The sequence below is a fragment of the Microcebus murinus genome, chromosome 26 (assembly GCF_040939455.1).
Source record: "Microcebus murinus isolate Inina chromosome 26, M.murinus_Inina_mat1.0, whole genome shotgun sequence".
NCBI classification, from domain to species: Eukaryota; Metazoa; Chordata; class Mammalia; order Primates; family Cheirogaleidae; genus Microcebus; species Microcebus murinus.
This window is the reverse complement of record NC_134129.1, coordinates 13909918-13926181: the sequence shown is the minus strand read 5'-3', so window position 1 is coordinate 13926181 and position 16264 is coordinate 13909918. Positions and strand designations below refer to the sequence as shown.

The window sequence follows — 16264 nt, the reverse complement described above, 5'->3', positions numbered from 1 at the left end:
ACCCGGCTAATATTTTCTATATATATTAGTTGGCCAATTAATTTCTTCCTATTTATAGTAGAGACTGGGTCTCGCTCTTGCTCAGGTTGGTTTCGAACTCCTGAACTCAAATGATCCGCCCGCCTCAGCCTCCCAGAGAGCTGGGATTACAGGCGTGAGCCACGGCGCCCGGCCTAGTTACTATTTTATACTAATACAAGTCTGGGCGGTGGACCTAGCAAGAGTCAATTCTATAGGAGCAGCTGCTACTGAGAAGTCAACTGTGTGTTATTTGAATCTTAAGTAACCTATGATTCCGTCTGAATTGATCCCATTAACAGTGCTTCCTCCTTTTTTCTTCACCGTATTCATCAAGTGCGGATTTTAGGCAGCTAATCTATGAACCATAGAGTCCCCTTGCTAACCTCTCTGTTCTCTTTTGATCTTTTGTTCAACTGGCTGCCTACTTCCCCTCTGCCTTAAGTTCTCCTTTCCAGTGGTCTCCTTTTCAATAGTCTCATCTATACTGTGGCTAGCTTATATTTCTTGCTACCTCCCAAAATCAAAACCAGCTACCAGGCCAGTGAGTTCATATAAGAACATGCAAAATCTAGAAAGGGTACAATCACAAATTAAAAAACTTCTTTATATAAACTTAACCTTACTTTACTATGTTGTTTTATTTTTCTCTTTTTGTTAAGCATCCGTGAAATCTTCATTAGTTCATTTTCAGTTCATAATCAATTTCATCATGTATGAAATGGGACTAATAGTTCCTACCTCATAGGGTCATTATGAAAATTAAATGAGTTGATATATGTAAAGCACATCATGGCATATGAATGTATTATGTAGTATCTATTTGGCAGAGTATGTAGAGGATGGAATTAATTCACCATGAAAATTACCCAGAATTTAATAACTATTCCCATCCGCTGATTTAATTAATTTCTAAAACTATGAGAGAAGCAGTGTGATACTCCAGGGAGCATCCACAACCTCTTCCCTGCTATTTCAGCCCAGCAGTCCTTAGAAAGCCATTGAAAATGACTGCTTTTAATGGTGTTTTTGCATTCCGTTTTCCACATCTCGAGTACTTAGGGTGGAGTTGTTAATCTCACATGTCCTACAGTGCAAATAATGGAACAGAAATCACAATATTTTGTTGAGCACATCACTCTTTGAGCATCAGTTCTCATTCGTATAATGGAGCTAAATAATATTTCTGCCTGTCTCACAGAGTTGATGACAAAATAACATAAGATACTGTACATGGAAGATTCTCAGAAATAATAAATGGCCAAATCCATTAGTATAAAAATAAGCTTTGAGTACCTATGTGATGGTTAACTTTATTTTTCAACTTGACTGGGTAAGGGATGCCAAGATAGCTGGTAAAACATTATTTCTGGATGTGTCTGTAAAGGTATTTCTGGAAAAGAAGTATTTGAATCAGAAGACTGAGTACAAAAGATTGCCCTCACCAATGTAGGTGGGCACCATCCAAGCCACTGAGGGCTTCAGTAGAATAAAAAGGAGGAAGGGGCCAGGCAAGGTGGCTCAAGCCTGTAATCCTAGCACTCTGGGAGGCCGAGGCAGGCGGATTGCTCGAGGTCAGGAGTTCAAAACCAGCCTGAGCAAGAGCAAGACCCCTTCTCTACTATAAATAGAAAGAAATTAATTGGCCAACTAATATATATATATATAAAAAAAATTAGCCGGGCATGGTGGTGCATGCCTGTAGTCCCAGCTACTCAGGAGGCTGAGGCAGAAGGATTGGTTGAGCCCAGGAGTTTGAGGTTGCTGTGAGCTTGGCTGACGCCATGGCACTCACTCTAGCCTGGGCAACAAGCGAGACTCTGTCTAAAAAAAAAAAAAAAAAAAGAGGAAGGATGAATTCCTGGGACATCCATCTTCTCCTGCCCTTGGACATTAGTGCTCCTGATTTTCAGGCCTTCAGACTGAGACTGGAAGTTATACCAGAGAAGCTCCCTTGCTTCTCAGGCCTTCAGGTTTGGACTGGAATTACACCACCAGCTTTCCTGGGCCTTCACCTTGCAGAAGGCAGACTGGGGGACTTCTCAGCCTCCATTTTGCTGAGCCAATTCCTTATAATAATTCTCTATATATCCTATGGGTTCTGTTTCTGTGGAAAACCCTGACTGATAGAACCTACCATGTATGTGTAAGACCCTGGGAATGCAACGATGAACAAAATTCAATTTATCCCCTCAATGAGTCTTGGAGTCTTCCAGGGGCAGACAATTTTGAAACTATATTAAGTCTTAATATGGAATATGATAGACTATTATGAATACACAAATCTGCTGGTAAAGAGACTATCTGCTATCAAAAGGACAAATGCATACTGTGAATGAAAAGGAGGGACTCTCCTCATAATCTATACACAATCTGTTACCTTTCCTTAATTTTCTTCATAGAATTTATATCACCAAACATAGTATATATTTGTTTATTGCATCTCTCTCCCAATTAGAAAATAAACTCCATGAGTACATTGGGCTGTTTTGTTTTCAGTTGTATCCCTAACACATTGTAATGCCTGGCACAGGCATAACAAGTCAAATTGTCAAATGAATAAAAGTGCAAATTCCCAGAGTTATGGGACATAGAACTACACGTAGTGTTAGAGTATAGCTTGCAAGGGGGATAAAGAATATATAACAAGAGACTTACGTGGGTTGGGGAGGTAGCAAGCAGAGTCCAGATCCCAAGACATTACTGCTAGGCTTTGTAGTTTGGATTTTGCCATGAGGGTAGGAGAGTGGCATCAGATACATGCTTTAAATGGTCAGTCTGTTATTTTTCCACCACGTGAGCACAGCTAAAAAGTGCCATCTATGAACCAGACAGAGAGTGCACCCTCACCAGATACTGAATCTGTCGGTGCCTGATTTTGGACTTCCCAGGTTCACGATATGGGCAATTTGTTTATGAAAAAAAATCACTCTGGTTTGGAAGACTCCTATTTCAGAAATGGCAGATTAAGCCCATATAATTTATATGCTGTTTGTCACAAAACTTCATTAAAATAACAGAATAAGTAGAAACATAGGCATCCATAGCAGAAGAATTCTAGAAGCTACAAAGTATATGGGATCAGATTGATACAGAAACGAAAATTGCCAACCCCTATATAAAGTCAATGTTCTGAAAGTTAGAAAAGTACTACTAAGGCAGTGACTCTTAATTTAAATTTTTAGAGGGAGGGTAGATATAAACACTTGGAGAATCAGATGGAATCTACAAAACCTTTTCTCAGAAAAAACACAACAAAATGTGGGGTATACACAATTTTCTCACACTAAATTTTGACCACATGTCAGCTAGAACTCCCACCCCTGAAACCCAGGCATCCTTGGCTTGAAACCTGTGACAATCGCACAGTCAGTGAAAGTCCGAAGCTCTTCTCATGATTTTTAGTAGTTCACAAGAATTATACCCTCCTGCACCTACAGTTCAAGCCACCTTTCATGCTGTCTTTGCATTTGTACTACATTGACCAAACAATGTGGCAGGTACCATAGGACATAACCAGGAATTACAGGGCAGCGCTTCCCCTCCCCCCCCACCCCATTTAGCTACTTGTACTTCACCCCAACCGAAGCCCGCCCTCAGAGAGGTGGAGTAAAGAGAGAAACCTCTTTCTTAACAGTGGCCTCTGGCAAACTGTCTCCCCCAGTTCTGCCTCTGGACTAGCTTGACTTCCCCAGCAGCAGGGCACACCCATCACTGGAGGAGGGGAGAAATGAGAGAAGACTCTTTGTGAACAATAGGCCCCCAGCACTTGCCCTTTTGAGCCGGCTGCTCCAACCCTGCCCCTAGAGGGGCACAGGATTGAGAGAGGCCACCTTCCAGGCAGAGTTAGCCTCTGAGGAGGTCCCACCAGGCCACTTCTATCTCACTCTGACCAGGATCTTCTTTGGAGGGGCGGAGGAACCAGGGAAGCCGCTTTATGAACTTTCTTCCCACAGCCACTTGCCTTTTCCTGCCCACAGGTCAAACCCTGTGCTTGAACAGGCAGAGTTAAGGAAAGAAGTCAGTCTTCTGGCTGAGATGCCCTACGGCTTCTTAGGACCCGGTCTCCCTCCTAGGCTGCTTCTACTTTACACCTACAAAACTCCATCCTTGGAGGGACAGAGTAACCAGAGATGCCGCTTTCCAAGCTGAGCCTGTGGCCGCAGCCATGGCCTGGGAGGACCTTCCAGCCTGGCCGCTTCTACCTCAAGCTGACCAGGCTCCTCCCTTGGAGGGAGGGAGGAAAGAAGCCACTTTCCTGGCTCAGTTGCCCCATGGCTTGGAGGAGCTTGTCCCCTCAGCCAGCCACTCCTACCTCACGCCTACGGAAGTCCACAGTTGGAGGGGCACAGTAACCAGAAAGGCCACTTTCCAGGCTGAGTTGGCCCACGGCTGCCACCTTGGAGGAGCTTGCCACCAGGCTGCTTCTACCTCTGGATGACCAGGCACCTGCCTTGAAGGGGTGGAATAACCAGAGAAGCTGCTTTATGAAACGTCTACTCCCAGCCGCTTGCCTTTTCACAAGTCAAACCTTACGCTTGAAGAGGCAGAGTAAGGAAAGAAGCCACCTTTCTGAATGAGTTGCCCCACGCTTAAGAGGAGCTTGTCTCCCCACCAGGGTGCTTCTACATCATGTCTACCAAACTCTGCCCTTGGAGGGGCAGAGTCAAGAGAGAGGCCGATTTCTGGGCTGAGCATGTGGCCACAGCCATGGCCTCGGAGGAGCTTCGAGCCTGGCTGCTTCTACCTCACGCAGACCAGGCTCTTCCTTTGGACAGGAGTAACCAGAGAAGTGGCTTTCCAGGCCCAGTTGCCCCTCTGCTTCAGAGGAGCTTGTCCGTGCAGCCCCACGGCCTCAGAGGAGAGTCACCCTGGTCCTGGCCGCTTCTACCTCAGGCCTACCAAGCTCTGCCCTCGGAGGGGTGGAGCAAAAAGAGAAGCTTCTTTCTTCACGGTTGCCTCTGGCAACCTGTCTCCCCCAGTTCTGCCACTGGACTTGCTTGACTTCCACCATGCCAGGGCATAGTTTCTGCCCTCAAGGAACTCCCAGATGAGGTAACAAATATGAAACAACATCTCAGTTAAAAAATTGAATACAAAGTATATGCCAGGTAGTGTGCAAGGTAAATACAGTCCTTGGCCTCACAGAACTATAGTCCGTATAGAGTGAGACAGGCCTTAAATAATGATCAGCGTTCAGAAGTAGAGACCCCTTCTGTAGTCAGAGCATTGTCCAGTCTGTAATGTCAAAGGTTTCCTCAAAGAAGTAACCTTTAACATAGAACAGGAAGATACAGAAATACTGAAGGATGACAAGGAGCTAGCTAGGTTGCAGGGGGAGAGAGGAAGTGATAGTTGTGAAGGTCATGACAAAAATAAGTATGCAAAGTAGGATGTTCAATAAAAGGTCATGTCACTCACCTCAAACGTATCCAATGTATCTGCTCCCTTCTTACATTCCAACATATCTTGATATTTAGTCTTTTTTTTTTTTTTTTTTGAGACAGAGTCTCTCTCTGTTGCTCAGGCTAGAATGCAGTGGTGTCAGCGTAGCGTAGCTCACAGCAACCTCAAACTCCTGAGCTCAAGCGATCCTCCTGCCTCAGCCTCCCAAGTAGCTGGGACTACAGGCATGCGCCACCATGCCTGGCTAACTTTTTCTATATATTTTTAGTTTGCCAATTAATTTCTTTCTATTTTTTTAGTAGAGACAGGGTCTCACTTTTGCTCAGGCTCGTCTGGAACTCCTGAGCTAAAACGATCCGCCCACCTAGGCCTCCCACAGTGCTAGGATTGATATTTAGTCGTATACAAACCCTAAACTCTTACGTCTGTGTTGAGTGCTTGCTATGTACGAGATGCATGAATTATCTTATATTCCTAGAAGAAATATATTATCCCTATTTTACAGTCGGGAAAACAGGCTCCAAGAAACTAAGTAACCTGTTCACAGAGCCAGGAATCCAACCTGGACATTTTCACCCCATTACTCTTGCAGCGTTATGGCCAACTGCTCCTGAACTGGAGCCAAAAGGGAAGCCAAGGGGTTTTCACCAGACATGCTTTGCAACTGGTGATTCTCTTCTTCTTCTTTACTTTTTCTCACGTTTGTTTCTCTGCGTGAGTGTCCTCCCCCACTTTCCCCAGAACCCCAGGTTCTCCCAATCATCTTTCAAGATCCCTTTCAAATATCAATTCCCGATTGAGGTATATTCTCAAGCACCAATGAGAAGCCGGTGCCTCTCTGGCTTTCCTTCAAACGACTCCCTAAGGTTTCTACTTGGTACTTTATTTATCACCTGAAAGACCTTCATCTCCATAAGCCATGGTCCAGTCCAGCCCTGCGTCGTGGGACCAGGACGCTGCCTCTACCGTAACGGTTGCCTGGAAACACGCCGCTTTGAGCCGAAACCGGTGAACCTCTCTTCTCAACCCTCGCCCCCAAATTCCAACGCCTCTATTTTCTCCAGAATTCGAGGCGAGGTGTTTCGACTTTATTGATGCAAATTTCTCGCCATGAGAGCGGAAGAATACCGCCACTGAAGTTGTCTCAGGGATGAAGACGCCCACGACCCCGCGACGCCTAGCAACCATCAGCTTCCTCCTCCGCTTGGCTGCCTCAGAGATCTTCTTCCGGGGCAGAGGTCGCCCCCGCCCCTCCCCTCCCCTCGTCTCCTCCAAGATGGCGAGCGGCGGCAGCGGGGGGGTGTCGGTACCTGCGCTGTGGAGTGAAGTGAACCGTTACGGTCAGAACGGCGACTTCACGCGCGCTCTCAAGACCGTCAACAAGAGTGAGTGTCGGGGCGGGCGGGGGCCTGCGGGAGGATGCGGCCTGCTTCCTGCGCGCGCGACCACCCGCGGCAGACTTGGGGAGGGGAGACCCCTGCTCCCCTTTCCCTCCCGACTCTGGCCCCGAACGCCAGGCGGGCGCATGCCACAGCCCCCCGACTCCACCAGGCCGTCCCGGGGTCCGGGGTTGGGAAGAGCCACGTGTACTTCCCTCTCTACCCCCCGATGGGACACGAGGGAGGGATTTAAAGAGACAGCACCTCCCGGAGCCTCTTCAAACGTTTCCTTATTTGCCTCCTTTTCCGCTGTCTTGTTTCACAAATACTCCAAAATGGTCTCCTTTCCTTTTTCCTCTTGAGCTCAGTGATCAAGATTGTGTTACTGAGGGGGCTTGTTCTTCTGGGCCGCTGTAGGGGGAGGAACCTGCCTGGGACACGTAATTGAGAAGCTGGTGCTGACTGGGTGGAAGCTGTGCAGATCGTAGGGGGAGAGAAGGAAGGGCTGGATCTGGATGTCAGGCCTGTCATTCCCACAGACAGACTCTCTTTAGCGTTATTAAGCCAGGAGGGAAAGCACCAACGTTTGAAATGATGTCGGAAGAAAGTTTGGCTTGTTTTTTTGCCCTATAAGGGATAATTTCAAGTTTTACTGCTTTTGGCGTGAGGTTCAACTCATTATATTCTTTTATCCTTTGCTATATAACTGTAACATGGCCATATGCTGTATCTTGTTCTCTGTCGTGGTCGCTTCTCCACTGAAGATACAGCCTGTGTATGTTAGATTTGGGAATGTAATTACCAAGAGAGATTTAGCTGTTCAAAGCGGGTAGTAACATAAAAGGTGTGTCAGTAATGTGCAAGGTTATATAAATAATTTTCAACAACCTAATGCTGGGTTAAAATGTGGAAAGTAGTGATTGTGCCCACAGTGCACTTTTGGTGATTGCAGACGTTGAGGAAAATAGCTGCTAATTGGAATTGATTTCTAAATTTGTTTGAATGAACTTTATTTAGCCTTTGGCTAGGGCTCCAACCAATACTGTATACTTAGTAGTGTAGTATTTTGCAGGTGTTCTTTAATCAGCAAAGGTTGTTAATTTGTTTGCAAACATATATATTTTCTTAAGTGGTAGAAATTCATTTGATTCTTAGACTGAGAATTGAACTTCTGTAGTTGCTCAGAAGTAAGGGTAACTATTAATGTGATCCTGATCATTTTGATACTGAACAGCTGTTAGCATTCAATCTTGGCCACCTGAGTTCTTCCTTGTATTTCTCTTTGGTCATCTTAGGTGAAAAGGGAAATTTTAAATAATTTTTGGAAACATTGCCAGCAAGATAAATTGTCTTTACATTATACTTTAGTTAATAAGTTTTTTCTAAAATATTCTCATTTTATGTTCTTGATAACCTTGTTAGATAGGTAATGCTTTCCTATTCATTTTGTAGCTCAGAAAACTAAGATTGTGCTGTTAAATGATTTGCCTAAGACTTCGAGGCATTTTGTGGCAATCTTGCACTAAACCTAAGTCATTTGCTTCCAAATTCTGCATGAACGTTTTTCTTTCTCTATGAAGTAATGAAATATGTAGTGGGTAGCATATGCCCAAGATGAAAAAGCTGGAGAAAAAACTTCTTTCTTACTTTTTTCTTTGACTGCACTTTTTTGGTCATGCATCTTGGGAATCATTATCTCATTGAAAATCTAATCTATAACTCTTACTGTCACTTCTTAAATTGAAAGTGATGATCAGGCTTTTTTTTCCTGTTTTGACCAGTTGTTTCAAACAGTCATTTATACTGCAATACAACTGGAAATGGTAGCTTCCTAAGGCTAAGAAAATTTAGTAAAATGTGGAAAAGAAATGGATTTAAAAATGACTTTCCTAAAATTGCTCTCTAGTACTGCAGATCAACAAAGATGATGTAACTGCCCTGCACTGTAAAGTCGTATGCCTTATTCAGAATGGAAGTTTCAAGGAAGCCTTGAATGTCATCAATACTCACACCAAAGTGTTAGCCAAGTAAGTGATTCAGTTGTTTGTGCAGTTATTAGAAATACTTTGACTGTAGCTGTAACCTCCTCCATGTTTTTCCCCACTATTCACCGATTTTTTATTTTTTTTGAGACGGACTCTTGCCCTGTTAGCCTGGGATAGAGTGCTGGTGTCAGCCTTGCTCACAGCAACTTCAAACTCCTGGGCTCGAGTGATTCTCCTGCCTCAGCCTCCCAAGTAGCTGGGATTATACAGGTGTACACCACCACGCCCCACTAATTTTTCTATTTTTAGTAGAGACAGGGTCTCACTCTTGCTCAGGCTGGTCTCAAAATGCTGCCCTTAAGTGATCCTTCCGCCTTGGCCTCCCAGAGTGCTAGGATTACAGGTGTGAGCCACCATGCCCCCGGCCTGACCTTTTTTTCCTTCCCTTTTTTAGCTTGCCAATAGTGTTTCAGAAATTGACAGGACCACTGGTAACTTTTTTTCTTTTCAGCCTTAGGGAGGCTTTTTTTACTCATTTCTCTTTGAGCTGCTAAAGAGGAGGTAAACTATAGAGGATATAACAAGAGTTCTTGGAAGATATAGGGAGAATGACTCATACAAATTTAATTTAAAAAAAAGGCACAGAGGGCAGAACATGTAGGGTAGGGATATATAAGAGTGTAGTATTTAAATGTCAATATTGATAGAGGTGTCTAGAATGATATGGTAGTCAGCCTGACTTCTGTGCCTAACTCCATTGAAAACTATTTAGGCGAGTGTTATTTTAGGCCAAGGTCTTTCAGAGTTCTTTAACAGCATTTAGAATGTATAGCAGTTTTTTTATTGTTGTTAATCTTTTTTTTATTGAGACAGAGTCTCGCTTTCTTGCCCAGGCTAGAGTGAGTGCCATGGCGTCAGCCTAGCTCACAGCAACCTCAGACTCCTGGGCTCAAGCAATCCTGCTGCCTCAGCCTCCCGAGTAGCAGGGACTACAGGCATGCGCCACCATGCTCGGCTAATTTTTTTTTTCTATATATATTAGTTGGCCAATTAATTTCTTTCTATTTATAGTAGAGACAGGGTCTCTCTTGCTCAGGCTGGTTTCGAACTCCTGACCTCAAGCAATCCGCCCGCCTCGGTCTCCCAGAGTGCTAGGATTACAGGCGTGAGCCACTGCGCTTGGCCTTGTTGTTAATCTTTTTCTTTTATTATTTCGTGAAATGTGAGCTTATATTCTGAATTGTTACTGTAATTTGAGTTTTCTTTATACTTATGCCTAGGCCCCAAAAGAAATCTGTATCGAGATTAAGTTTACAGCATATTTATTCTTTAACGGGATACCTATTATAAGGTGCAGAACAGTGTATAATGTACTTTGTTTTGTAAGAAGAGGATATAAGAATATATATATGTATTTGCCTGTGCTTGTAAAAACAAACAGTAGAAGGAACAATGAATAAAAATAGTCACTTGTAGGGGAGAGTAGGAACGAGTTAGATGTGGATAACAGTGGGAATAAAGCCTTACTAATTTATCTCTCTTTTTTTTTGAGCCATATAAATGTATTATAGGTTAAAAACTAATTTTAAACTATATTAAAAATAAAAGGGAAATGGGATAACTGCTTTCTACTGTTAAAATGTTTATGCTAAAATTCAGTATTTTGAATTGTGACCATTTAGTGAGATAAGGGAACTTTTCAAAAAATTTTTGTTAATGAATCTTGGATAAGAGTATTGATAAAAAAATTTTTTTGTTAGGTAAGTATATAAAGGATATTGCCATTTGCTTTGATGGGTATTTTTCCTCATGGGTTATGATTGAAACTTTAAAATGAGGTATCACATTAAGGTATATGAATTTTTGTTTTTTGAGACAGAGTCTTACCCTATTGCCCAGGCTACAGTGCCATGGCATCTGCCTAGCTCACAGTGACCTCAAACTCCTGGGCTCAAGCAATCCTACCACCTCAGCCTCCCGAGTAGCTGGGACTACAGGCCCTGCCAATGTATATGAATTTTTAAGTGTGTTTGTAACTAGTGCTTTTGTAGTTGTGTGCTTACCGGTTGTTTGATTACAAGTACTATGTTGTTTTAAGATTTCTAGTTACTTTTTCTTTGCTAATCATGTTTCTTTAATGAGACAAAAGACACATTATATAACTTATTATTTTATTAATGAACTTAAGAAACTTCTAATATAATTGATTTAAAACATTGTTCGGCCAGGCCCCGTGGCTTCGTGCCTATAATCGTAGCACTCTGGGAGGCTGAGGCGGGCGGATAGCCTAAGGTCAGAAGTTTGAAACCAGCCTGAGCAAGAGCAAAAGCAAGACCCTGTCTCTACTAAAAAATAGAAAGAAATTAATTGGCCAACTATAAAAATATATAGAAAAAATTAGCCGGGCATGGTGGTGCATGCCTGTAGTCCCAGCTTCTCGGGAGGCGGAGGCAGAAGGATTGCTTGAGCCCAGGAGTTTGAGGTTGCTGTGAGCTAGGCTGCTGCCATGGTACTCTAGTCCGGGCAACAGAGTGAGACTCTGTCTCAAAAAAAAATAATAAATAAATAAAATAAAATAAAACATTGTTCAGATTGTCTTTGTATCTAAGTCAGTTATTTAGTTGACTTATGATTTCCTTCTTAAATGTTTGTTTCAAAAGGCCAGTAATTCTAATAAGAATATCCATGAAAGCAAGAGAGGCTAGGGAAGTGAATATAATATTATATATTCTGCCACTTATGAGCTGTCTGATTTTTTGGACAAGTCACTGACCTCTGTCAGTTTTCTTATCTTGTTATGGGGATTAAATTAATATACGAAGTGCTTAGAGCAGTGTCTGGCATATAGTGGGTGCTCTGCATTATTAGATAATAATCACATACTGGTTTTTTCTTTTTTTTCCTTTCTTAGTAACTCTCTCTCCTTTGAGAAGGCATATTGTGAGTACAGGCTGAACAGAATTGAGAATGCCTTGAAGACAATAGAAAGTGCCAGCCAGCCAACAGACAAACTAAAGGAGCTTTATGGACAAGTGGTAATTACTGCTTTAAAATACCTGTTGACAATCATCCTGAATGAGCATGACTATACCTCTAGCAAGGAGCAGGGATGAGGAAACCCAGCCTATCCTGATGCTCCCCCAAACTGGCCACTTAACCAGTTCTTGAGGTTTGAACACATTCCGTCTTCTTGATCTTCATACAAACAGTTGCATATATCATGTTCTGTGAACAAATGACTTCCTCAGTGCAATTAGAAAATTAAAGTAAATGGAAGAACTATTCTGTGAAATTAAGATTTTTTTTAGTTGGAAGGATGAAGCCAGTGAACTTATGCATTTACACAGATTTGAGATAGTATTTCTTTCTATTATTAAACTGATATTTTACTCTAAGTTTAAAGCAAAGGAAGTCATGATGGATAAGAATTTCGATGACTTCAGCTGATTCATGAAATTGTGATTGTTCTAAAAGGATTTTGAGACCATAAAATTAGCTTAATGTAAAATAGGACTACTAATGAGGAGAGGACAGAAATGTGTATATTAGAAAGAAAAGGCCGGGCGTGGTGGCTCATGCCTGTAATCCTACCACTCTGGGAAGCCGAGGTGGGAGGATCACTCAAGGTCCAGAGTTCGAAACCAGCCTGAGCAAGAACGAGACCCTGTCTCTACTAAAAATAGAAAGAAATTAATTGGCCAACTAAAAATATAGAAAAAAATTAGCCAGGCATGGTGGCACATGCCTGTAGTCCCAGCTACTCAGAAGGCTGAGGCAGGAGGATCACTTAAGCCCAGGAATTTGAGGTTGCTGTGAGCTAGGCTAATGCTATGGTATTCTAGCCCGAGCAACACAGTGAGACTCTGTCTCAAAAAAGAAAGAAAGAAAGGCGGGTCACGGTGGCTCATGCCTGTAATCCTAGCACTCTGGGAGGCTGAGGCAGGCAGATTGCTCGAGGTCAGGAGCTTGAGACCAGCCTGAGCAAGAACGAGACTCCGTCTCTACTATAAATAGAAAGAAATTAATTAGCTAACTAATATATATAGAAAAAATTAGCCGGGCATGGCGGTACATGCCTGTAGTCCCAGCTACTTGGGAGGCTGAGGCAGGAGGATTGCTTGAGCCCAGGAGTTTGAGGTTGCTATGAGCTAGGCTGACGCCACGGCACTCACTCTAGCCTGGGCAACAAAGTGAGACTCTGTCTCAAAAAAAAAGAAAGAAAGAACAAAACCCTCTTAAAGATTTTTAAAATGTCAGTATAGGCAAATAATGTATCAAATGTATTGTTCCCAAGAAGTAGTGTAAGTTTAATAGTACAAATGGAGAAAGATTTGGGTGAATGCATGGATTATAGGTCTATAAAGAACTATTAAGGTAAACTGGGTAAATTTAGGGTAAACCCCAGCAGTTAGGTTGATGAAGAGCACAAGTCTCTGTCATACTTAGTGGACTAATTGATGTTATAGGGGCAGTTATTGTTCCTTGAAGACAGCTTGAATGAAATAAGCAGGAATTGTGTCTACTTAAGACTACACTATATGATAGCTGATTTCTTAGAAAGATAAAATGAAGATTATATTTAGTGAATTCATAGGAAATAAGTCTTTGCTAACATTAAATTTTGTTTATGTTTACTGGGGCTTACTAATCATTTTGTGTTGTAGAAAAATTTTTCCATTTTAATTCAGATTTAGGCAACAGCGTTGAATTCTATAGAAAGGTTTCCTTTCACAACCTTTTATAATAAAGAAAATGACTTCAAAACTGAATCATGCCTACAACTCTGCAATTTAGTAAAAATTCATTGCAAGTAACTTTTTCAAAGTATCACAAAAATAATATAAAAATTAGGCTGGGCGCGGTGGCTCATGCCTATAATCCTAGCATTCTTGGAGGCTGAGGTGGGTGGATTTCTCGAGGTCAGGAGTTCAAGACCAGCCTGAGCAAGAGTGAGACCCCGTCTCTATTATAAATAGAAAGAAATTAATTGGCCAACTAACATATATATAGAAAAAATTAGCCGGACATGGTGGCGCATGCCTGTAGTCCCAGCTACTCGGGAGGCTGAGGCAGCATGATTGCTTGAGCCCAGGAGTTTGAGGTTGATGTGAGCTAGGCTGACTCCATGGCACTCACTCTAGCCTGGGCAACAAAGTGAAACTCTGTCTCAAAAAATAATAATAATAATAAAAATTATAGGCTAGGCATAGTAGCTCATACCTGTAATCTAAGCACTTTGGGAGACTAAGGCAGGAGGATTGTTTGAGACCAGTGGTTCCAGACCAACTTGGGCAACATAGTATGAACTGTCTCTGCCAAAAAATAAAAAAATGAGCCAGGCACGGCAGTGCATATCTGTAATCGCAGCTACTCTGGAGGCTGAGGCGGGAGGATCGCTTGATACTGGGAGTTTGAGGCTGTAGTGAGCTATGATTGTGCTACTGCACTCCAGCCTGGGTGATAGAGCAAGACCTGTCTCAAAAAAAAAAAATTATAAAAAATAAACAATTGATTGTCCATGTTATGCTATATTAAGATTCCTACTTAGTGGTTCCAAAAGGATTTTTAAGGCATTAGAGACATAATACTGTATTTGTTTCTGATTTTTTACTTGCTATTTGTCCTTCAGTTATACCGTCTGGAACGCTATGATGAATGTTTAGCAGTGTATAGAGATCTCGTCCGAAACTCCCAAGATGATTATGATGAGGAGAGGAAAACAAACCTTTCAGCGGTGGTTGCAGCCCAAAGCAATTGGGAAAAAGTGGTTCCAGTGAGTATCCTTTTGTACCAATATAGCCATGAAATAATATTCAAGTCTAGTGTTTGACTGTTATTTTGCTCTGTCACAGGAGAACTTGGGCCTCCAAGAAGGCACTCACGAACTGTGCTACAATGCTGCATGTGCACTGATTGGACAAGGCCAGCTCACCCAGGCAATGAAAATCCTACAGAAAGCTGAAGGTTGGAAGTTTGTTAAAATTATCTGTAATGTAACTATAACAAATATAATGTGCATGTAACTTGGCAGAGTACCTTTAAAAATTGCATTGACTTTTATGAAATTATTAAATGCAAGTTGTAGGTGCAGTGAGAATTTCTCAAAGTTCACCTACTCTTTCTCTTTTTGACCATATCTGTCCTATATTTTTATCTAATCCCTAAGCCAGTTCATTTGTCCATTTTCAACCATACCAGACCTTAAACTTTAAATTTTGATGAGTAGGTTTTTGAACAGGTTACTATGAATGTTAAATGTAAATTGAGTTAATTAACGTCAAGCATTTACAGTAGTACATGGCATATAATATAAACATTCAGTAAATATTAGTTATTTTTAAACAGATACTCAAGTAATATGATATACCCATCACACACTACGTTTATGTATAGATAGCCATTCAAACATCTTAACTTCTTAGTATGTTTTTGTATATAATACTTACATGCTTTTAAGATTTTAATTAAGAAAAACGGAAATTAATTTGACAACTTATGTCTGATTTTAACTCCTGAAACGTTTAGTCTTTTTTTCTGTGTACATTTTCCCTGGAAGCTATAAAAGCAATGTTGTAGGGACTACAGTGAATGATGAGGAGGGAAAAAAGGTGAAACATAGTCTGTTTTACTGTTAAATGTTGAAGGCAGATCAAAGATTAAAGAGCATCATGAGAGTAAAATTCTGTTTAAGAATTATAATTTCAGCCAAGTGCAATGACTTACTCCTGGCACTTTGGAAGCCTGAGGCAGGAGGATCACTTCAGGCCAGGAGTTTGAGACCAGTCCGAGCAACTTAGTGAAACCCTGTCTCTACAAAAAATTTTTAAAAATTGGCTGGCATGATGATGTACACCTGTACTCCAAGGTACTAGGGAGACTGAGACAGGAGGATTGCTTGAGCCCAAGAGTTTGAGGTTGTAGTGAGCTATGATGATGCCACTGCACTCTAGCCCAGGCAACAGAGTGGACCCTATCTCAAAAAGAAAACAAAAAAAAATTACCATAATTTCTTGATCATATCCAGTGAAGAACATTCTCATACATTGTAGATTTGAGTGTAAAAGTAGTACAGACTTTGCAGTGAGAGACTTGGTGATGTGTAGCAGATTTTAAAATTTACGTACCGTTTGATCCAATAATTCCATTTCTAGAAATTTATTTTAAGGAAATATTTAGATAAATGCACATATGTATCTGCATGAAAGTTAATTGAAGGGCTATTCATAAGAACAAAAATTTGGGAATAGCATGAGTTTCTGTGCTGTTAAAGAATTGTCTAGGCCAGGCGTGGTGGCTCATGCCTGTAATCTTAGCACTCTGGGAGGCCAAGGCGGGAGGATCACTAAAGGTCAGGCGTTTGAGACCAGCCTGAGCAAGAGCAAGACCCCATCTCTACTATAAATAGAAAGAAATTAGCTGGACAACTGAAAATATATATAAAAAAATTAGCCTTAGCTGGACATGGTAGCGCATGCC

The 16264-nt window shown here is 41.8% G+C and overlaps 1 protein-coding gene across 1 annotated transcript in view; it reads left to right on the top strand.

Moving 5' to 3' along the window:
• Positions 1 to 6454: 6454 nt before the first annotated feature.
• The window catches only part of SRP72 (signal recognition particle 72), a 35927-nt gene continuing 26117 nt past the window's right edge, over positions 6455 to 16264 (top strand). The window contains exons 1-5 of the mRNA XM_012758238.3: positions 6455 to 6809; positions 8710 to 8830; positions 11700 to 11823; positions 14418 to 14561; positions 14641 to 14752. Of these exons, the coding sequence (XP_012613692.3) occupies positions 6575 to 6809; positions 8710 to 8830; positions 11700 to 11823; positions 14418 to 14561; positions 14641 to 14752 (736 nt within the window). The 5' untranslated portion in view covers positions 6455 to 6574. The remainder of the gene's footprint in view (positions 6810 to 8709; positions 8831 to 11699; positions 11824 to 14417; positions 14562 to 14640; positions 14753 to 16264) is intronic.